Source organism: Dipodomys ordii, unplaced genomic scaffold (assembly GCF_000151885.1).
Source record: "Dipodomys ordii isolate 6190 unplaced genomic scaffold, Dord_2.0 Scaffold117, whole genome shotgun sequence".
NCBI lineage: Eukaryota > Metazoa > Chordata > Mammalia > Rodentia > Heteromyidae > Dipodomys > Dipodomys ordii.
In genome coordinates, this window is record NW_012267333.1 from 2347380 (window position 1) to 2370221 (window position 22842).

General features: G+C 39.3%; 1 protein-coding gene across 2 annotated transcripts in view; it reads left to right on the forward strand.

Annotated features, from left to right (window-relative positions):
• Nucleotides 1-22430, forward strand: part of Patl1 (protein associated with topoisomerase II homolog 1 (yeast)) — a 29541-nt gene extending 7111 nt beyond the window's left edge. The window contains exons 3-19 of one of the 2 annotated variants that reach the window (XM_013029289.1): nt 1281-1498; nt 1904-1984; nt 2538-2732; nt 3646-3747; nt 4448-4537; nt 4744-4961; nt 6469-6558; nt 9055-9235; nt 10065-10188; nt 11064-11161; nt 11585-11644; nt 13336-13484; nt 15738-15897; nt 19242-19397; nt 20226-20317; nt 20405-20554; nt 20844-22430. In XM_013029289.1, the coding sequence (XP_012884743.1) occupies nt 1281-1498; nt 1904-1984; nt 2538-2732; nt 3646-3747; nt 4448-4537; nt 4744-4961; nt 6469-6558; nt 9055-9235; nt 10065-10188; nt 11064-11161; nt 11585-11644; nt 13336-13484; nt 15738-15897; nt 19242-19397; nt 20226-20317; nt 20405-20554; nt 20844-20865 (2186 nt within the window). In that variant the 3' untranslated portion in view covers nt 20866-22430. Of the gene's footprint in view, nt 1-1280; nt 1499-1903; nt 1985-2537; nt 2733-3645; nt 3748-4447; nt 4538-4743; nt 4962-6468; nt 6559-9054; nt 9236-10064; nt 10189-11063; nt 11162-11584; nt 11645-13335; nt 13485-15737; nt 15898-19241; nt 19398-20225; nt 20318-20404; nt 20555-20843 lie in introns of those variants that run through there. The other variant, XM_013029290.1, reaches the window with a different exon arrangement.
• The last annotated feature ends 412 nt before the right edge of the window (nt 22431-22842 follow it).

Below are 22842 nucleotides of genomic sequence, written 5' to 3' on the forward strand. Positions count from 1 at the left end.
TGTATTTTCTTTGTAACCAGAATGTTTCTGTTAAAAAGGTAGTTACTTATTCCTGTCTGGATTTTGTAGAATTAAAATTTTTTAAGTAATGTAAGAACAAATATATAACATACACAGAAGAATACTTTTTTGTTCATTAAAAAAAGCATATGTTTAGACGAGATAAAGTTAGAAGGAACGTGAAAGAATTATTTAGGGAGAATTTCTGAGAAGAGGGAGAAATTACTGCACTTCAATGCTGAAAGAAGCAGGATTATAAGTTTTTAAGAAAGCAAAGTGGAATAATAGGAACTGCACTGTGAGGTATGATAGAAGTAAGTCTAGGTAGAAAGCTGATGAAGGATTCTGATGATTTTAATATATGCTACAATGGAACTCCTATTGCTGTATCAGTAAGGTTATTAGTAGAATAGCAAAGCCATAAAGGACAGCTTGACCCTGGTACAAGTCGTCTCCCTTGGTTTACTTCAGTAGCTGCATAATTGGCTTGGCGCTTCCCCCTCTCCAAACTATTTTCAACACTGTAGCCAAAGTGATTCTTTCAAAAGGTAAAACCACATTTAAACTTTCATGAGCCTGTCCCCATATCAATTTGAATGGTTCAGAAGACCCTAAATAAACTTTTATCTTGCCTCTTTGCCTCCCTTCTCTTGTAGTATCCCTTCCTCCTCATACCATTACACAATCCTTCCCAATCTGCCTTTCTTCCTCCAGAACTTACAGAATTTTCCTCTGTAGTATGGTATATCATTGACTTTTGTTGGTTGTGATTTTCTATCTCTTCGCTGCTTGAATGATGGCTCCCTGAGAGTGGAAGCCCTGACTATATTGTACCACTGATTCCATGTACCTAAAACAGTGCTTAATTGAACGAAATGAATGGATGAAATAAACAGTTTATAATAAACATGGCAGTTACAAGTTAAGAAAAAGTTCTATGCTAGTGCTGTGGGGTTTTATTTTTCTTTGAAACCAAAACATAATAATATACATTTATCACTAGGATAGAAATTGGTTTCAGATTAGACACCACTGATAATGTGTTAAGTTGTTAATCCAAACATTTGAATTTCCTAGTACAGTGTTACTTCCTCATAATAATGAAAAGACCATGTTCTGTGTCTCCTGGTTTAAACTTTATTTCATGTCTCTAGATGGAAACTTAACTTTCTACCTATGTTCTGTAATTGGATTGATCATTTGGTTAAGAGAAGAATGTCACAAAATTCTTTTATTTTTATAGGAGCTATATTTCTAACATGAATGGTTTCATCTTACAGATGATGACTGGCAGGAAGCACATGAGCGGCTGGCCGAGTTGGAAGAAAAGCTGCCAGTGGCCGTTAATGAACAAACAGGCAATGGAGAGAGGGATGAAATGGACTTGTTGGGTGACCATGAAGAGAATCTGGCAGAAAGACTCAGTAAGATGGTGATTGAAAATGAACTTGAAGATCCAGCTATCATGAGAGCAGTGCAGACAAGGCCAGTTTTACAAGTGAGTAAGTTATTCTGATTTGGGGTCTTTAATAATGGTTCAGCTAATAATAGACAAAATCAAGGATTGAACTTCACCTTGTTATTTCATCTATTTCATAAGAGAATTATATATGCCATCAATTATATATATTGCCTGATGACGGCAATTCTGATGAAGGAATAATGTGAATTCTAGAGCACTATACTATGTTATTCCCAAGTAGTTGAGACTTTTATTTGGATCGTTGTTTTGTTTGTACTGGGGATCAAACCCAGCACGTTGTACTTGCTAGGCAAATGCTTTGCCACTAAGCTACATCCCAGCCCTATTGTGGAGGCTCTTTTGAAACCTTGTTCTTCTATAGCAAATTAGTCACCCAGAGAACCACACTATTCCAGGCTTGATGTGTTTGTTTTTTGATAGCCTCAGCCGGGAAGCCTGAATTCCAGTATCTGGGATGGATCTGAAGTTCTGAGGCGAATCCGAGGACCACTACTTGCTCAGGTATTAACATTTTTCCTTTTTATAAAATCTCTCATATCCTCAGGTTTTAATTTACTCCCTGTTACCATCCTTTGCCATACTGTTCCTGTTACCATACTCTTACCATAGTCTTAAGAATGTATATGTATAGGTATTTATTACTTCCCCACATGGTATGGATTGCTATATCCAGCACTTATGTTGCTGAACCTGTTGATGTACCCTTTCTCACACCCTAGGGAAAAGCTTGACATAGGTAGGTGTATGCTACATGTTCCTTAAAAAGCCTAGGCATAAGTTTTTGGCAGTGGTTGAGTATAGCACAAGGGGCTGACTATGAAGTGACAATACAAAGGAATTTGAGTTAATGGTAAACTGTTCTGTAGCTTCATTGGGGGTGACAGTTCCATTCTGTGTACTTAACCAAAAATCAGAACTGCGTACCAAAGAGTGACTCTTATCTAATACAAATTCTTAAAAGATAAACATTGTTAAAGTAATTTTTCAAGATATCTTTGGTAGCCCAAGAAATTATTCAGACATTTTATTTTTGGAACTACTCTTCTTCAACTAGGAAATGCCGACAGTGTCTGTCTTAGAATATGCCTTGCCTCAGAGGCTCCCCCAGGGCCCAGAAGATGACCGGGATCTTTCTGAGCGCGCGTTACCAAGAAGATCAACTTCACCTGTTATTGGGAGTCCTCCTGTTAGAGCTGTCCCCATAGGCACACCACCTAAGCAGATGGCTGTACCCAGCTTCAACCAACAGGTACCTCTCATCAACAGGCACTCAGCCCAAGATACTGGGAATCTGGGCAAAATTACTGGGGAATCAGTGATTGCTGGGAGGAGGGTGGAAGTTTTGGGTAGGCATTAGAAAAATAGCTAGAGAGAAGTTAGTGCAAATAAGAGACACCTTCCCTAATACCTTTGCTGCTGCTGTTGCTGCTGCTGCCTTTTAACTGGGGGAGAAAAGAGTAGTGTACCACATATAGTGCATTTATCCTTTTTCAGTGTTTTGCTGGCTGCCTAATACATGGGCAGAGAGATAACTGAAAGCTGGGGGGTATGGGAACACACAGCACTGTCCACATCCCTTTTTACCTTTAAGATATCCCTGCTTTCCCTAGAGCCTGTGCAGTCCTGTTCCATAGACTTTCCTCCACCTGAAACCAGCAGCTGAAAAGGAAGGCCAATTTGGAAGGTATGGGGGGAGGGTGGTGTTGGTATGGCCTAGTTAGGCTCAATATCCTATGAAATGGTGGAGTCACAATGTACCACAACATTGCTGAGCATGGCGGCCATATCACAGAGGCTTCAGAATAGGACTTAGTTAATCCTCCAGCTTTCTTATCATTCCTTCTCCCTCACTACTGCCAAAATATTTCCTCTTGGAGAAAATTCGCAAGTCACATTGTCTGCTGGTACCTCCCTCAGATAGCACAGAAGGGTGGGGATAACTGGAGAATTAGCTAAGTCTTCCTTACTAAAATGACACATGGCTTGATTTGTAAGAGGAATTGACCAAAGGTACTGTGTTAAACCCATAGACATAGCAACTTGCTTAGAAGTAGGGCTGTATGTAGAGTTCTGTGTCTCTGCTAGTACTTGAGGGGAGGGAGTGTAGGTGGAAGAAAAACTGATTTCATTGAGTGTAGTTGTGTGTATGTTTGTCCTAATAGATCTTGTGTCCGAAGCCTGTCCATGTTCGGCCCCCGATGCCACCGCGTTATCCTGCTCCCTATGGTGAGAGGATGTCTCCAAACCAGCTCTGCGGTGTCCCGGTATGTCACTCTACAGCCTAACAAAATGATTACTATTTAAATGATCCTATCATTTAAATACTAATAACATCCCCTAAATTATACATATCATGTATAGTCTCTATCTTTGAACTTCTGGAACTTTTAGGATCCCAAGAGAAGAAAGACATGGCTCACTTCTTAGCTCGCTTTTGTTTAAAAATCTCAGGTGGTTATTATCATCTGATTTCTTGCTACTTCAGCTCCTACTAGTGCTGCTTTCTTTATCCTTTTCAATGGCTATAGCGTTTTATAATTTCTAGAGTTACTCTTCTTTATACTCCTTAAATGGAAAACTCTATAGTTGGAGAGTTTTTTTTTTTTTTGGTCGGTAGTGGGGCTTGAACTCTGGGCCTGGGCGCTGTCCCTCAGCTCTTCAGCTCAAGGCGAGCGCTCTACCACTTGAGCTACAGCGCCACTTCCGGTTTTCTGGTGGTTTATTGGAGATAGGAGTCTCACGGTCTCTCCTGCCCGGGCTGGCTTTGAACCGCGATCCTCAGATCTCAGCCTCCTGAGTAGCTAGGATTACAGGCATGAGCCACCAGCGCCCGGCTATAGTTGGAGAGTTTTTACACCCAAGTTTATACTACATTTCCAGTGAGTTTTCTTATTATATTGATTTAATGGTTTCATAATATGAGTGTCATTTTCATCCCCTTCCCCATTTTTTTTTTCTCCTTAGAACTCTTCCCTCTTGGGTCATCCTTTTCCTCCTAGCGTTCCCCCTGTTTTCAGCCCCCTCCAGAGAGCACAGCTTCTTGGAGGAGCACAGGTAAGCATGTGATTAGCTCTGCATACAGGACTCATTGTTTCTTACTGTGCTGAAGTTCATTAATGACACCTCCTTCCTTTACCATTACTCACTGCTACCTTTTCTTTTTTTCCAACTTATTGATGGAAGCAGTGTTCACTTTTCTGTGAATAAAAAGCAGGGGATTCTCTGATTTACTGTATCTAAGATCTTATCCCTCTTTATAGTTACAGCCTGGACGAATGTCTCCCAGCCAGTTTGCACGAGTCCCTGGGTTTGTAGGTAGCCCACTGGCTGCCATGAATCCAAAACTGCTGCAAGGGCGAGTTGGGCAGATGCTTCCCCCTGCACCAGGCTTCCGTGCCTTCTTTAATGCTCCACCCACTGCTACACCCCCTCCACAGCAGCATCCTCCTGGCCCTGGACCTCACCTGCAAAACCTAAGGTACAGAAAACATTCTAATGTTTATCCATTGTCAACCAAGGCTCTTTATAATGCAAAAGTCTCCTGATAATTGCTGAGCCAAATATTTTAAGGTATTACTCAGCCCTCAAGTTGACAAACAAATATCTGATAGTCTCCAGGTTTTCTTATATTACCCTCAAAGCATCGTGATTCATTTGTACATTATAAATTAATTGCCTTTTTCAAACTAAGATACACAGTGCTGGTGACTTAAGGATTAGCACGAAGAAATAATAGAAAAAGAAGTGGTGAGAAGTTAGATAATCTCATCATTAGCTAAATTGCTTGCTTCTGCCCTCTTTCTGTTTTATAACAAGAGGATTTTAGTTCTTGCTTTGGTAAAACTTCTAATACCTATACTATATCAAAGTTCTCAAGAAAACTTTCAAGAATTCTCAAGAGTTAATACTAGAGCTATGGCTCGAGTGGTAAAGTGCTTGCTTGCTTAGCAAATTTTAAGGAATTGACTCCTGATTGTAGAGGGTAGAAAGTCAAAATTCCATATGTCAAGCCAGCAGGCCAGAAACTCAGTAAGAGTTGAATATACATTCTAGCTCTTGTCCCTGTGCTCCCAAACCATGGCATGGTAGCTGGTTCCTACAGTACCAACCCTGTTGCCATAGTGATTCCTTTTAACTATTTTTCCATTTTACCACAACCATTTAACAAATTCCATATGTTAAGCTTTCAAATACCTTAAAAAAAAAAAAGAAGCCAGCTGCTGGTGGCTCCTGCCTATACTATTAGCTACGCAGGAGGTTGAGATCTGAGGATAGAGGCTCAAAGACAGCAAGAAAGTTTGAGATTCCTAACTCCAATTAACAATGCCAAAGCCAGTGATAGAGCATCAGCCTTCAGCATAAAAGCACAAGGACAGTGAGTTCAAGCCTAAGAATCAGCACAAAAAGAGAAAAAGTTTGAAATACATAGTTTGAAGTATATGGGCCATAAAGCTGGAGACAAAGACAGAGCTTCTTTGTTGTAGTCTTGATCCAAATTTTTTGGGAGTTTTCTGATTGGGCTTTTTAGGCCTTAAACTGATGGAAGGGTAAGGAACACTCCTGTTACAGGAAATAAACTCGTCTTCTTAAAGTCAGCTGGTTATTAATCACATCTTGCTTGTACCTTGACATTGAAAGCAAGATTTAATCAAATAACTGGGTACCCTAGCCTACTAAATAGATAAAATGGACTGTTATACATATATTTTATGTTGTTCCTGCATAGTTAAAGCTGAATACCTTAAACCAATTTAAAGAAGTCTCTTCTACATTCTTTTTCTTTTTGAACTACTAATGCAATGAGACTTCATAATCATCTCACTAGCTGAGAATTGGTTTGGGGACAAGTCATGAGAAATACGGCTCAGTCTGTCTACAGTAGACAATTTTTAGTCCCTTGGATGAAACCATGTGAAGTTATCCAGTACTGAGAACTTCAAGTCAGTAGGATAAGAGCACTGAGGATCTTCTCGCCTTTTTCTTAGATCTCAGGCCCCAATGTTTAGACCAGATACAACTCACCTTCATCCACAGCATCGGCGACTCTTACACCAGAGACAGCAACAGAATAGGAAGTAAGTATTCCTCCTAATCCTTGATTTCCTGAACAGTGTAACAAGTAATGGGGTTCTTTTTTTACTTAGTTTACTTCGTGTGGAGCTTATTTTACTGATAAAGTTATCATAAATACTTTCATTTTACGTTTTCAATCCACTAGCTTAAATGACAAGGTGTTATCAGTGAATTTCTAACTTATTATAATTTTTTGATTCTAAGAATTAAAGTTGAGCTCTTGATTTTTTTTTAAGCCAGTATTTCCTATTCCTTACCAAGTTCTCAACCATACCTTTTCTTTGCATTCTCAACTCAGAAATAATTTTAAGATACAGTGGTCAGCCTTGCATGTGAATTTTAGTAGACTTAGCAGCTGTTATTTTTTTCTTCAAATTATCCAGTCATCATTCAGACATAAGCATATGTATATACACACACAACTTCTGCCATGTACAGGAGCTGCTAGGTTTTGAAGATTATTCAAAAGAGAATAGACAAAGTGTCCACCTTCATGGATCTATAATTATGCATCTGTGTAAAATAAGAAAACTATAACTGAGGACTTTTTTAGCTATGTTTTATTGTTTTATGTGTGTGTAATTCCATCTCACTTTTAAAAATGTTGCAGAGTGCTTTTTATGTGGAGAAAAGGTAGAAACTAGTAAAACTCCTAATCAAGACCCTAAAAGTACAAAATGTATAGAGAAACACTCATGTTGTTTGATGTGTTACGATTTGCTTATGAATAATGGTATATGCATGCCTATAATCCCAGCACTTCGGAGACAGAGGCAAAGAAAAGAAAGTGTAGGGAAAGGAATCTCTATATAGCAAAAAAATGTATCCAAACATGCGATTGTTAGAAGAAACCCAAGTGGCGCTTTGGGGGAAAAATAAATGTCAAAGCTCACTTGTGTTAGAAATACGCAAATAAAAATTAAATCATCAGACAGGAAAACTTGATGTTTCTCACCACTGTCGTTTTAAGAAAGGATAGTATGTATAGCTTCTTGAATGAGAATTGGGAAATAATAGGTTAAAAATGTGACTACCACATTCTAACAGATCTTTTTATTTTATACCAAAATACATTAGCAGTGCAGATAAATATGAAAAGCATAATTCTGAGTGGAGAAGCATGGGGTACTATATCTTTCCACTAACATAATGTAAAGGCATTCAGAGTACTACTGTATAATATTCAAAGAGATACACAGTAGTACAAGTGCAAAAACGTTTGGGGAAGGAGTCATTCCAAAGGCAGAATAATGCTTCCTGTATGTAAAGGGATCTGGAAACTGGGATCTAGAGGGATATATGAGGGCCTGCCACCTACAAATATATCTTTAATATCTTTGATAGCACTTTTTAAATATCAAAATTTAACCAAATAAAAAATGTCTTTCATTAAGACCAGATGGTGCGTAATTAGTTATTGTAATGTCTGCTGGAGTTTTTAATCTGTTAGAAATGTTTTGTTATTTTCAATAAGCTAAAGAAAAATTATATAAACTGTAGAGTCAAATTGACCTGTATTCTAACTGGGATACAGCTCAGTGCTACTCATGCTTGGCTTGAGCAGACAAGACACTGTGTTTGATCCCCAGCACTGTAAGAAAAATTGACCTGTAGTGGTGCTGTGGCTCAAGCGGTAGAGTGCTCGCCTTGAGCTGAAGAGCACAGGGACAGTGCCCAAGCCCAGAGTTCAAGCCCCACGACCAACCAAAAAAAGAAAAATTGACCTGTGTTCATTCCTGTCACCAGGAATATTCCTGTCATCTCTCTTGGCCTCAGTTTATTGTCCTAAGTGAAGAAAAGTTAGGTAGTTTAAGTGAAATCCATAGGTGAAAGTACAGCATATGTTAAGGTCTTCTCATTTTAGTTTTTATTTATTTCATCATGTATTATATAGCCCTTTTATCTTCTATTAAGACTTGATTCTTTTTCACTCTTTTAATAAAAACTAGATTAAAATATAATCATACATGATAACATACAAAGGATTTTATGAATATACATAGAAACTGACTGAAGGATGGTATACTTAGAGGAGAAGTCCAAAGGTGGAACTCCTCTGAACTAGCGAACTGTTTATCAATGAATACCAGGAAACAGGAACATATTTGCAATGGGGGAAGGTATGAGGAGGTACACGAATGGAGGGAAGAAGGTTCTTCCCTTCTGAGCACATATAACGTACATATAACCAAATCTTATTATGTAAAAATTAAACTATGTAACGAGGGTAGGAATAGCAGGAGAAAAGTAGAGGAGAGTGAATGCAAGGATGACATTGACCAAGAAGCATTGTACTTAAACCTGGCTTGAGGAATTGTAACCTCTTTGTATAACTATGTTGTCATCTTTGTAGGTGGTGGTAGTAGTAGTAGTAGTAGTAGCAGCAGTAGTAGTAGTAGTAAAGCAAAGGAAGGTATTGCCTGACTGTCATTTTTATTCCTGTTCTGCTAGAATGATTAATTCACCTTGGAGTGACTAGTCACACATTTGTTTTCCAGTCAGCATCGGAATCTCAATGGTGCCGGAGATCGAGGAAGTCACCGGAATAGTCACCAAGATCATCTCCGAAAGGATCCTTATGCCAATCTCATGTTGCAGCGAGAGAAGGATTGGGTCTCTAAAATCCAGATGATGCAGCTGCAAAGCACTGACCCCTACCTGGATGATTTTTATTACCAGGTAAATCCTTGGTGCTGCTTTTAAGGATAATAACTAGTAGCTAGTTAAATACTTAATACTGGTGTAAATACTGTAGTTAAATACTTAAGTACTGATGTAGTTAAATATTGGTAGGATTTTCATCTTCAAATGCATGAAAATCGACTGAACAGACTCCACCCTGTTTTCATGCAAGAAACTCTGAAACTCTGTGTTCTCAGACTACATTTTTCATTTTGACAAGAGTAACCTGGGTCTTATAGTTACAAATACTGGTGTTTTACCTTTGAAGACATTTTCCTTGATTAGCATTTTTGAAAGTCAAACATTGGGGTTTTTCTTGGCAAGTTTGGCTGGGGTCAGGGGGATGAAACCCTAGCCCTTGAACACACCAAGAATATATCCTACCCTTGGGATACATTCCTAGCCCAAAGGTTAGGTTTGGTTTTTTTCCTTTTTGTTTTTGTTTTTGGGTTTTTTTGCCAGTCCTGGAGCTTGAACTCAAGGCCTGGACACCATCTCTGAGCTGTTTTTTGCTCAAGGCTAGCACTCTACCACTTGAGCCACAGTGCCACATGCAGCTTTTGCTGTTCATGTGGTACTGAGGAATCAAACCCAGGGCTTCATGCATGCTAGGCAAGCACTCTACCACTAAGCCACATTCCCAGCCCCTGGCTTTTTAGGGTTTTTTTGTTTTTTAAATAAGTACCTTTGTAGCAACGTAATAAATGAGAGATCAGTATGTTTCTAGATTTGAAGTTGTATTACTACCAGTGGTACAAATTTTTAAGGGTAAAAAATACTCATGGTCTGTGCTTGAGTTCCCAACTGAAATCACTTTTTGTGTTAGAATTACTTCGAAAAACTGGAGAAACTATCTGCTGCTGAAGATATGCAAGGGGATGGCCCTAAAAAGGAACGCACCAAGCTCATCACCCCTCAGGTGGCCAGGCTAGAGCATGCCTATAAGCCAGGTAAGGTCTCTGGCCATGCTAAGTGGAACTGGAGAGGTTGCTGACGTGATGTGATTTTAAAAAACATATATTTATATAGATGGATGGGTAGAGATGCTTGAAAATGATTTACAAAGGACTGTCCTTAATAAATGACAAGTTTAGCATATGAATGACCTGACAGGTGCTATCTTTTAAGTCCTTTCTTACTCCTAATTTTTTTAAACCTATTACAATTTTGATTATTCAGAGGAAACACTTCAGATTTTTCTTTTTTATTTATTTTATCCTTAAGTAGTTGTACAAAGGGATTTCAACTTAGATCTTTCTTTTGATAACTATTGTAACAAAAATAAATAAGCTGGGTGCTGGTAGCTCAGGCCTGTAATCCTAAGTATTCAGGAGGCTGAGATCTAAAGGTTGTGGTTTAAAGCCAGCCAGAGCAAAAAGTCCAAAAGCTTTATTTCTAATTAACCACTTAAAAAAAAAAAAAAGCTGGAAGTGGAGCTGTGGTTCAAGTGGTAGAATGCTGGCCTTGAGCAAAAAAGTTCAGGGACAGACCCCAGGCCCTGAGTTCAAACCCTAGGACCAGCACAAAAACTAAGGATAAAAAGGAGAAAAGGTAGATTCTGATAAGAAGGCACCGTGGAGCATGCTTGCAACCACAGCACACTGGAGGTAGAGGCAAGGAGATTGCAAGTCTCAAGCCAGCCTAGGATACAAAGCAAGACCTTGTCTGGGCGGGGGAGGAGTACAAGTGTTATTTTAAATTATATGTAAAAACTTTATTTTGCAATAAATTGTTAAACCAGGAGTAAAGAACGAAGCAAAACAAATTTTGAGTGTTTCCTGCTTATACTGCTGAGTTTTTTATTGAAATTATTTTGTCCTTGCAGTGCAGTTTGAGGGCTCTTTGGGGAAGCTTACTGTCTCTAGTGTGAACAATCCTCGAAAAATGATTGATGCTGTTGTGACATCCCGGAGTGAGGATGATGTAAGTGTCAGAGTTGTGTATTTAAGAACATCTGGGTTATCACCAGTTCTTTGTGACACTGGGATGAGATCAGGCTTTGTGGACTAGAGGGCAAAAATCTAACCAGGTACCTCTAGCTATAGACAGAACCTATTCACTCCAGTTTGCTGTTTAAAATACTGTTTACTACGCTTTTTCAAATTTTCCTGTATCTTCATCTTCTATGAATTCTATAATTACCTTTTACCTGTGAAATTAGTGTGATCTGATTCAGTCAACTCTAGGACCTTTGTCCAAACTCTTTTTTTTTTTACATTATTAATTATCAAGAGAGTCAAGATTTTCTTGTCACAGTATTTTCATAGTGAAATTATAGGTACATACTGGGTAAATTGTTCTTAGCAGAAATTAATTTATACTGGATATTGTCTTTTTTTTTTTTAGGAGACAAAAGAAAAACAGGTTCGAGACAAAAGAAGGAAAACCCTTGTCATAATTGAAAAAGTACGTTTTAAGAGTTTTTTGCTATAGTTTCAAATAGGAAACTGCCATATGTATAAACAAAAAGTAAAATGAGCAATCAGTATTTAATTTTAATTGACATTAATTATATAAAGGGGTTTCATTGTGATGTTTACATGCATACATGAATGTATTTTGATCACTGATCAAATTCACTCCATCTGTGTTAACTGTCTCTTAACCTGTCCCTCTTCCCCCCTTCTTAACAGTTTCAGTGAAATTTCATTATACTCTTCTCATAAATATATATGATATACTTTGTTCATATTTAAACCCTCCCCTCAGTGTTCTGTGATTGTAATAAAGAATATATTCTTTTTCTGTTCATCTTGTGGCTTGAACTCATGGCTTGACCTCTGTCCCTGAGCCTCTCTGCTCAAGGCTAGCACTCTACTACTTGAGCTACAGCACCACTTCTAGCTTTTTCTGAGTAGTTTATTAGAGATAAGAGTCTCATGGACTTACCTGCGGGGGGTGGCTTCGAACCAGGATCCTCAGATCTCTGCCTCCTCAGTAGCATGAGCCACCAGCGCCTGGCTAAGAATATATTCTTAAGTGCCTAAATTAACCAGAGCGCAATGGAAACAATCTCAGTATACTTGGCCAGTAGCATCATGGAGAGAACACCACAGTTGAAATTGGAAGTACTGGGTTTTGCCCAGACTTACCCAGTTATAAGTTGAGTACCTTTGGGTAGGTCACTTACCGAATTCTCAGAAAAATTAGAATAAAAATTGCATTGTTCTGAGCTGGACTCAAGAGGCTGTGATCTGAATATCATGGTCCAAAGCCAGCCTGAGCAGGAAAGTCCTTCAGACTCTTACTATATTTAACCACTTCAGACTCTTACCTATAATTAACTATCAAAAACCTGGAAGTAGAGTTGTGGCTCAAGTGGTAGTGTGCTAACCTTGAGGGAAAAAAAATGGTCAAGGACAATACCCAGATCCTGAGTTAAGGACACACAAACACAAGTTTTCACAAACATACACACATCATATATATATATATATGTATGTATGTATGTATGTGTGTGTGTGTGTATATGTCTGCCTGTGGTTTTCCACTTCACAGGTATTTATTGGGCACTCACTTGGTATAAGGAAAATGAAATAATATATAGAAACAAATTGTTTATAAAGCACATATAATCACATTGCAAGACCATGGAACATAGTGGTTCAGAGGACAGATTGTCCAGGATGCAGCGCATACTTTTTCCATTTCAGCCTGAAGCAGTGACTTGGGCGCAAGTTATGTAACCTTTGTGGAGTGATTATAGTAGTATCTTCAATGAGTTGTATATTCAGATAGTGAATTACCCTATAGTAAAGTTAACTATTAACATTTTTGTTGGTACAAAGGATGACCAGTGGCAATAAAAGGTTTCTATTGCAGTCTAGTGTCTGCTGAAAACATTGGAAAGTACTATCATTTCATTATCTTTACTGCTAATTTAGAGGTCAGGGAGGGACCAGGAATGATGTTGGAATAGTTATATATGTTCACAATATTTCATCTGCATTTTGAAGAGCCTCTCCCCTCCCCTTCTCAGGTTTTGTATGAGATTTCAATTCTTATATCTTGACCAGATAGTCTAAAGTGTAATGTTGTTTATCTAATATCCTATGGTCCTGAACTAGCATGCTGTGACTGCTTTGTCTCATCCATAGACCTATAGTTTACTCCTTGACGTGGAGGATTATGAAAGGCGCTATCTCCTAAGTCTAGAAGAAGAACGGCCTGTCCTGATTGAAGAAAGGAAGCACAAAATTTGTAGCATGTATGACAACTTGAGGGGCAAATTGCCTGGACAAGAGAGGTGAGCAGGACTGGGAATGTGACTTAGTGGTAGTGCTTCCCTAGCATGTATGAAGCCCTGGGTTCAGTTAACCCCACCTGCTCTCTCTCTCTTTAATCTGTCAAAGGGTCCCTGAGCTTTTCTGCTCAAGGCTAGCACTGTACCACTTTGAGCCACAGGACCACTTCTAGTTTTAAGAGTCTCAAAGTTTTCCCTGCCTAGGTTGGCTTTGAACCAAGATCCTCAGATCTCAACCTCCTGAATAGCTAGGCTTACAAATGTGAGCCACCAGCTCCTGGGTGCTCAGAATCTTTTTGGCTAAAAACTTGGATATCTGATTCTTCAGATAAAACATTTAATAATCCTTTCCGGCTACCAGGGGAAAGGCTCTATTTTGACAGTTAATTTATTCAACAAATACATCTTTAGTATCTACCAGAAGTTGTGCAGGGTGCCATAGAGATGGTGTGAGAACATTTTAGATATCTGGTTTTGATCCTAAAGATTGTTCTGGTTTATGATTTTTTTCCCCACATTTTTTATTAGCATCAATTAGTTGTACAAAGGAGGTTAAATTTTGACATATCCAAGGAAGTAGCGCTGTGGCTCAAAGTAGTAGAATGCTAGCCTTGAGTGAAAAAAGCTCAGGGACAGCACCCAGTCCCTGAGTTCAAGACCCATAACTGACCAAAAGAAGTTGGAGGGCTGGGAAGGTGGCTCAGTGGTAGAGCGCTTGCCTTGCATGCATGAGGCCCTGAGTTCAATTCCTCAGCACCACATAAGCAAAAAGAAAAAAACCAGAAGTGGCACTGTGGCTCAAGTGGTAGAGCGCTAGCCTTGAGCTGAAGAGCTGAGGGACAGCACCCAGGCCCAGAATTCAGGTCCACGACCAGACCCAAGGGGAAAAAAAAAAAGTTTGACATATCAGTAGATGCACATAATTTACCTTTATCGGCATCAACCTCTCTAGTACCCTTTCTTCCCTCTTTTCCCAAACCAATCTCAACAAACTATTATTCTGTTGACATAGATATACATAAAAGTATTTATACTCCTTCACACTGGCACTAGTATCCATTCTTCTTTGGGGCATGGTTTGCATTTTTTCTACTGCATGCTGATTATTCAAAGAACTTTCATGGTAATATTTCACACATGTATTATACAGTATTTAAATTAGATTAACCCCTGCACCCCATGCTTTATGATTACACCTGTAATCCTGGCTACTCTGGAGGCTAGGCCTGGAGGATCAAGGTTCAAAATCAATCCATGTAGAAAAGTCTTCAAGACTTCATCCCCAACTAACCAGCAAAAAGCTGGGCTGGAAGTAGAACTCAAGTGGTAAGAGCACCAGGATAGAGTAAGAATAGTGGAAGGAGAGCAGCAGAGCTCTTGAGTTCAACAGGTGTAAAGTCAGAAAGGCTTGCACCTATCCTATTGGTTATCTTTTAGATAAGATCTCAATTTATGCCTGTGTTAGCCTTGACTGCAGTCATCCTGTTTGTGTAAACATGTCTTTAGGTGACAGGTATATGCCACTAGGCCCAGCCATTATGCTTCCCTCATTAATTGGGATGATAAATGCCACTTCACCCAGCCATTGGTTAGGATGGAGTCTCAGACTTTTTACCTGCCTGACCTCTAATCATAATCCCTTGGTTTCTGCCTCCCAAGTAGCTAGGATTAGAGGCTTACTTTACCCAGTTATGAGCACATTTTTTAAGGAATAAAAAATACATAAGACACAGTAGAAAGGATAGGTCTTTGCCTTAATATGTTAAAACTTAGAAAGTCCACACTGAAATTTTGTTTTTATTTTCGATTACTTTTTTTCAGATTGCTTTATTAACCATATGCTATTAATAAAGTTATTTAAAATTCAACAATGGAAGAAGTAGAGCTCAAATGATATAGTGCTTACCTTGAACAAAAACACTCAGGGATAGCACCCAGACTCTGATTTCAAGCCAGGACTAGCACAAAAAAATAATAATAATAGTCAAATAATAATGGAAAATCATGCATGTAGTTAAACCATGTTTCCTTCACATATAATTTGTGAAATGATGATTCTCTACATTGGTGAAACTTGAAATTTTACCTTTTGTTCAATTAATGTTGGAGAAATCATTCTCAGTATTTTCTACTGCAGATATTTGCAGAGTGAAAATGAGTACAGTGTATTCATTCAGTAACATCTAAGACGGGGAAAAATGAGGATCTCCTAAAATGCTGCTGTTGACACAATTTGGCATTTTTCTTCCCTTGCAGGCCAAGCGATGACCACTTTGTACAGATCATGTGTATCCGAAAAGGGAAGAGAATGGTTGCCCGCATTCTCCCTTTTCTGTCCACAGAGCAAGCAGCTGACATTCTCATGACAACTGCCAGGAACCTCCCTTTCCTTATCAAGAAGGATGCGCAAGATGAGGTGACCTGCCTTGGGAGGTGTCTTGCACACCTTTGTTGTTCCTCTCCTTCCTTCCATGTTGTTTGTCCGCTTTGGCAAATATGATTGGATTCATTAATGCAAAACTTTTAAATACTCTAGGCTGTTTTTTAATTCCATATTTGACCAAACAGACAAATCAATAATTCTGTCTTACTTGTGAAAATGTGCTCTGTGTCCAGTTTACTTGGGAAGCAGATAATTTGCGCTACCTAAAAATTCTGCCTGAGAATTTATAGCAGCCAAATCAGAATTTTGGTATATTTTAACAGGTCCCTAGGTGGGTTGGATGTTTTGAAAAGAAATTTGAAAACTTCTGGTCTTGTTTATTTTTTCTGTATATAAAGTATCATTGTTGGGCTGTTACTAGTAGCTCAATATTAGCCAATATTAAGTGTGATAGAACAGACTCCCAAAGAAGTCAGACCAGTGCTTTTAAATAATTTTTATCATGATTTAAACCTGACTTGAAACTTTAGAACGTAAGTCTGTCAGGTTTGAATTTTCATTAGACTCTTCTGTTTATCCATGTAATAGCTCTTGAAAGATTAACAAAATTTAGAATGGTATTAGTAAGTTAATCACATTAAAGAATTAAGACAAAGAACTAATTTCTAAGATTCAGAATAATAAAAGAACTTAAGTTGATTACAAGTTGAATAATTATTGTGTGGGTATTTACTGCAGGAAACAAACGATGATAGTGTATCTTGTAAGTGGTATACCATGAAAGGGTTGGAAACTATTCCTTCTAAGACCTTTGAAATTTACTATCTACAGAAATAAATGAAGTGGCGCTGTAGCTCAAGTGGTAGAACGCTTGCCTTGAGTTGAAGAGCTGAGGGACAACGCCCCGGCCCAGAGTTCAAGTCCCACAACCGACAAAAAAAAAAGAAACTATATAGAAATAAATGAGATGTAGATAGTAGGTATTTAGGTCTCATCATTTACACTTAGTAGTGTGCTTAGATGTTACCATTAGAAAAAAAGTGGCAAGACGAAACATTCCAATAATGAAATGGCTTGGTGGACAATTTAAGACTACAAGGTTTTTCCTAGAAAATGGAAGACCAGATTAAAAAGTTCCAGCTACTTTACAGCAGACATACTGTAGACAATGAGGCATCAGGCACTCTGTCCCCATAATATCCCAAGAACTCAACAATGGAAGGCTGGTTTGGGAGAGCTTTATCTATTCAGCAGACACTAATGAAGTACTTCAGTGTACCTGGCACTACTTTAGTGCCAGTTGCTAGGAGCTAGAATTAAAATCATGCCTTTGTGGAGCTTTCCTGATAGAGAAACAGGTAAAAATCTCAGTGTGTCCATGTTTAGTCATGTGCATTATAGAGTTAATAGATCACATCTCTAAAAACCCCATTCTTAAAGTAATAGACAGTTCTAAGTCTGCGGTTTGAAATGTACAAGATAATCCTGCAGTGTCTTGTATCCAATAGTGAGGAGGCTAGCAGATTTTAAGTGCTGTGATGCACAGTCCAACTTGAAAGGATGGCTGGCCAAAAGTAGAATCATAATTTATATTAGAAAGAAAAACTATAGCCGGGCACCGGTGGCTCACGCCTGTAATCCTAGCTACTCAGAAGGCTGAGATCTGAGGATTGAGGTTCAAAGCCAGCCCAGACATGAAAGTCTATGAGACTCTTACTCCAATAAACCACTCAAAAAACCGGAAGTGACACTGTGGCTCAAGTGGTAGAGCGCTAACCTTGGGCTGAAATGCTCAAGGACAGCGCCCAGACCCAGAGTTCAAGCCCCACAACCAACAACAACAACAAAAAAAAACTATATTTACTAGTAGACCGAAATGAATTTCACTTAATCAGTTATTTATCTTTTTTCTTTTTTTCTTTATCATTTTTATCTAACAAGTGAAAAAGAAATGATATAAAATTAGACAACCACTTCTTAAGTCTTCATAGAAAGACAAGCAATCTAGACAGCAGTCATTCCTAGCTGCCAAACGCTTTAAGTAAAAAGTGGATGAAAAGTATTAGAATGTTTGGGGCATACTGACACCTGAACCCAGTGTTGCAGTATTAACACAGTACAAGCAGGACACCCAAGCACTATGTGCTTCTTGGAATAGAAAGCATGCAGCTCTAGCCATCAGGATTTCTTTCATGCCCTTTCCATACCCCTTCCCTACTGAACCAGCGTAATCAAACATGTCATTCTAACTATTGCAACTATCAGCAGAACCTATTGGCAGCAGGGACAGCCAGATCCACATGGCCTATAGTTTCTTCAACAAATGGCATGAGAAGAGGAAATGGACAGTGACAGGAGACCTATTGTGGTTTATAAAATTGTATCAACCACATGCAATCTATGTATCTTGTTTGAATTATGATTAGAACAAAACATGGGCTAAAAGATATTTTTGAAACATGTGAAGAAATTCGAACTTGGAATAGTAAGAAATTATTGTTAATTAAGTTAGGCGTGATGTTGTGAGAGATGTGTTAATTATCCGATTATTGGATGATACAATACACAAGAGAAACAGATTCAGTAAGATTAGAATGTTGATAATTTGGCTATTGAAGATAGCCAAGGGTAAAACTTTAAAGAGGTGAACCACAAAAAGTAACGTATCTATCCTTGGACAACATGTCAGTTAATAATTCCACTAATTTTTTAACATAGACATTGAGTAGCCTGTGAAGTACTTTAGATTTTCTTATGTGTTTATAGCCTGCTTTTATTAGAAAGTATTAACTTTCTAATTTGGGCCAGATGGCAAGAAGCTAAGATCATTAGTTCCTCTTTACAGCTACTAGCTGTATGGTTCTGAACACTGAATTTCCCATCTCTTAGCTTCCCTAATCCTTCCTTATTTTGCTGAGCTCCTATGAAGAGAAAACAAGATGCAAGTGGTTCTAAATAATACTTCTAAATAAATACTTCTGTAGCAGCAGAACTTGAGTGCTTTTCACAATTTATTGAAATTGCCACTGTAGCTATGTCTTCCCTGCTGCACTGTGGCTTCCTGGGAGCCTGTTCTGCTTACCTTTTGATTTTAGCCATAGTGCTTTGCTCATAGACATTTAAATGTTTGTATGAGCTAACATTGGTGTTTAACTATGAACCTTGGTATGTCTTTGATGTTAAACTTTTGGTTCACAAGTCATGAAGTTCCCAATGCAAACTGAGGTAAGAATGTTTTCCGTTAGATACCTTTGAATCCATTATTGAGACCCTAGTCATATCTGCTAGACTTTTTCCTTCTAAAATCTTGCCCCAGTTGAGCATACCACTGAGCGTCCTTCCAGACACAACATAATGTTTTTATGTGTTTCTTGTAGGTGCTGCCATGTTTATTGAGTCCCTTTTCTCTCCTCCTCTATCATCTTCCATCAGTGACTGTCACCAGCCTTCTGCAACAGCTAATGAACCTACCTCAAAGTGCAGCCGCACCAGCACCCTCCAACCCTCACCTCACTGCTGTGCTTCAGAACAAGGTGAGCATGCCTTTTGCATCCCTGAACTTTGTGAGGCCTCTGAATTTGAATTCTAGACCAAAATGGTGGCTGCTATGGAAACAGGTGGGAGTGGGGGGGGGGAGTTGTTATGTTTTGTTTTGGTAAGGCCTAATATGTAATGGGTACTTGTTAAAAGGGCCACAGTGTATACGGTAGAAGTGAAAATAATGCTTGGAGCTTTTAAAGTTTGTTTTTCTATGAACTTCTGCTTTCCTATCATTTTGGTTCTAGGAAATGGGAGAAAAACCAGATCTCAACTTAGGCAGAGAGATTAAAACATCTTTGTACCTCAGGTTGGGTACAGAGGAATATTGGGCTCTGTCTTTTGAGTTCCACTGGCTGTGCTTAGTTGCTACTGTGCCAGAAGCCAAGCTTAAAGAAAGACACTAGCCAGGCAAGGGTGGCTCACGCCTATAATCCTAGCTACTCAGGAGGCTGAGATCTGAGGATCACAGTTAAAAGCCAGCCCGGGCAGGAAAGTCCATGAGACACTTATCTCCAATAAACCACTACACCAAAAACCAGAAGTGGTGCTGTAACTCAAGCGGTAGAGCGCTTACCTTGAGCTGAAGAGCGCAGGGACAACACCCAAGCCCAGAGTTCAAGCCCCATGACAAGAAAGAGAAAGAGAGAGAGAGAAAGAAAGAGAGAGAGAAAGAGAGAAAGAAACTATGAGCAGGACTAGGGGCTGTCCAATTTCCTCCAGGCTTCGCAGAAATGTACAGCAGTGAGACTATCTGCTTCCCAGCCAGTGCCAGGATTCCATCTCCTGAAGTGAGGTGGCTGCATTCCCTTTTTCTCTTTCAGTTTGGCCTGTCACTGCTCCTTGTCCTACTGAGCCGTGGGGAAGACCTACAGAATTCAGACCTTGCTACAGAATCTACGCAAAATAGCCAGTGGTTAGTATTCACTATATTTCTGTCCTGCTTTTAGGTAACCTTAGCTTTGCTTTAGTTTGCTTATTGTTTGGGGTTTTTCCTTACCAGGACAGAGATGATGTTCATGGCAACCCGAGAACTTCTGCAGATTCCCCAAGCCTCCCTGGCCAAGCCAATCTCTATACCCACCAACTTAGTGTCCCTTTTCTCTCGCTATGTTGACCGGCAGAAACTGAACTTGCTAGAGACAAAACTGCAGTAAGTTTAAATGGGAGCAGTCCATGTTTTGCTGAAGTTAGCACTTGGAAAGTCACGGGGGAGGATGAACTGACTTGGATGGCAAAGGTGGAAGACTTGGATTAAATACTGTGCCTCTGCTGATTCAAAGAACTTGTATAACAGTGCCCTTAGAGAAGCGGACATAATGTTGGAAGGAGAGAAATACCTTGGGCATTTTATTTTGAGAATTCTCATGACGATGTAACTTTAATGCAGAAGATTGCTGTTTTATTTACACAAGCTTATTTCTCTCTCTTTATATCCCCAGGCTGGTTCAGGGGATACGATAAATGATCTCCAGCTGTGTCCTGTACCTCCTTTTGGCTGCCACCTGCACTGCTGCCATCACCAATGGAGTGTTTTTAATAAGGGAGGGAAGGTAGCTTATTCCCCAAAGCAAAGTCTGTAGGAGCAATTCCTGTGTTGGGGGGTTGTCTCCAGATGCCAGGTGTTTCCCCACTGCTGTATGAAATTTGGCCAGGTGATACTTCTGCTGGTTTCTTCTTTACCTTCTGTGTTAACACTTCTGCATGTCCTGCCTTTACTCAATTCTTCTTAATTTTGCATTTTCTTTGCCCTAGAGACACAAATATAAGATCTCCCTTTATCCTACCACCACTACTCCAATTCAAGTAGATCGTAGACTTCCAATGGATTTCTTCCCTATACCACTGAAGTCTTTTATTGTCCCATATTAATATGACTATAGGAGAGCCAATTAAGTAGAAGTCAAGATATAGATACACATTTACACACACATGCACACACCCTATCACCCTATGCATACTTTTACATGGTCTCCAGTGGGTCCTTAAGGAATGAGCTTTAGACTGAAAAATATTTAGTTGACATATACCTCCTTCTAAATACAAACCAGCTGATATATTTTTAATGTTTCTATTCCATCTTGTAATTTGGTGAGTTCTACTTGTTTTCATAGAAATACAGGGTATACAGCATATCTGATGAAGGCAGAATTCATCAGCTGATGCCCAGCTCTAGGCTGAGAAGTCCTTTTGCTCCTCCCACCTGTTTCCTTTGTTCTGCCTCCCCCACCTCCTTAATGGAAACAGCACACGGTTAAGCCTGTTCCTGGTAGAACAAACGGCGTGCTTGAGCCTGTCCCCTCAAGTGCATTTAACAGTACCCAAGAGGGTCCTCACGAACAGCCTGCTTCTGCAGTGTAGCTCTGAACACTGGCACTGTCTTCCGCGATGACTTTAGTAAGCCATGCTTGTACTTCTCTCTTCCCCTTTTTGTTTATTATCAAGTAGGAACCCCCCGCCCCCCAACGTAGTCATGGAAGCTACGCTTGGCCAGCTCTGCTCTTCAGTCTCTACCAACCCAGCTGCTCAGTCTCACCCATGCCCCATTCACACAGGCAGCCAGGGGCCTGGGTTTGAATCTCAGCAGGGGCAGCCTGCCATTTTCTTTTCTTAAACTTATTTACCCTTCTGCCATTCAGCAATCAACCAGGATAAGGAGTTTTGCTGCCTAGTGATTATAGTCCTGAAAAAAAAACCTTGAGTTTTATATTCCCACCCTGGTCTACTCTCTGCTGTTCTCACCTTTTTGAATGTAGTCAGGGGGACAGGCTATGATACTTAAAGAGAATAAACATTTTGCACATACATGTATTGTACAACAGCAGACTCTGTTCTAACCAGCTGTCCGTTTTCCTCCTCCTTCTGTTCTGTAGCCCAGTGACGCCACCTACTGACCACTTCCACCATGCGCCTTTCCCTCCTTCCCCTCACAACCGATCAAGTGAACACTTGATTACTATTTCTTCCTTCCTGTGCTTTATCTTTTTGTTTGGTTCTAATTAATGAAAATAAAAGTTTCTAAATTTACATTTTTATAGGGTATTGTAAATAAAAACAAATTGTATACTTGAAAACATGTGTTTGCATTTTACTTTTTCATTGCTGATGTTTAATGTATTGCCAATATACTTAGATATATATCAGGACTCTTTATATTGGGAATTAAAAAGGATATAGTTACCTAATTTTTTTTGCCCTTTTTATTTTATTGTAAGAAGGTCAGATAAATGTCTTTTGGGTTTTGTTTTGTTTTTCTGGCACTGGGGTGTGAAATCAATTGCACATGCTTGCCAAGCAGGCCTCTGGCCCTTGTTTGCACTGATTATTTTGAAGACAAGGTCTTTCTTTCTACCCAGGCATAGCTTGGATGACAGTCACATACCACCATGCCCAGCATCTTCCATTAAGATGGAGTCTCATGGACTTTCCTGCCCCAGATGG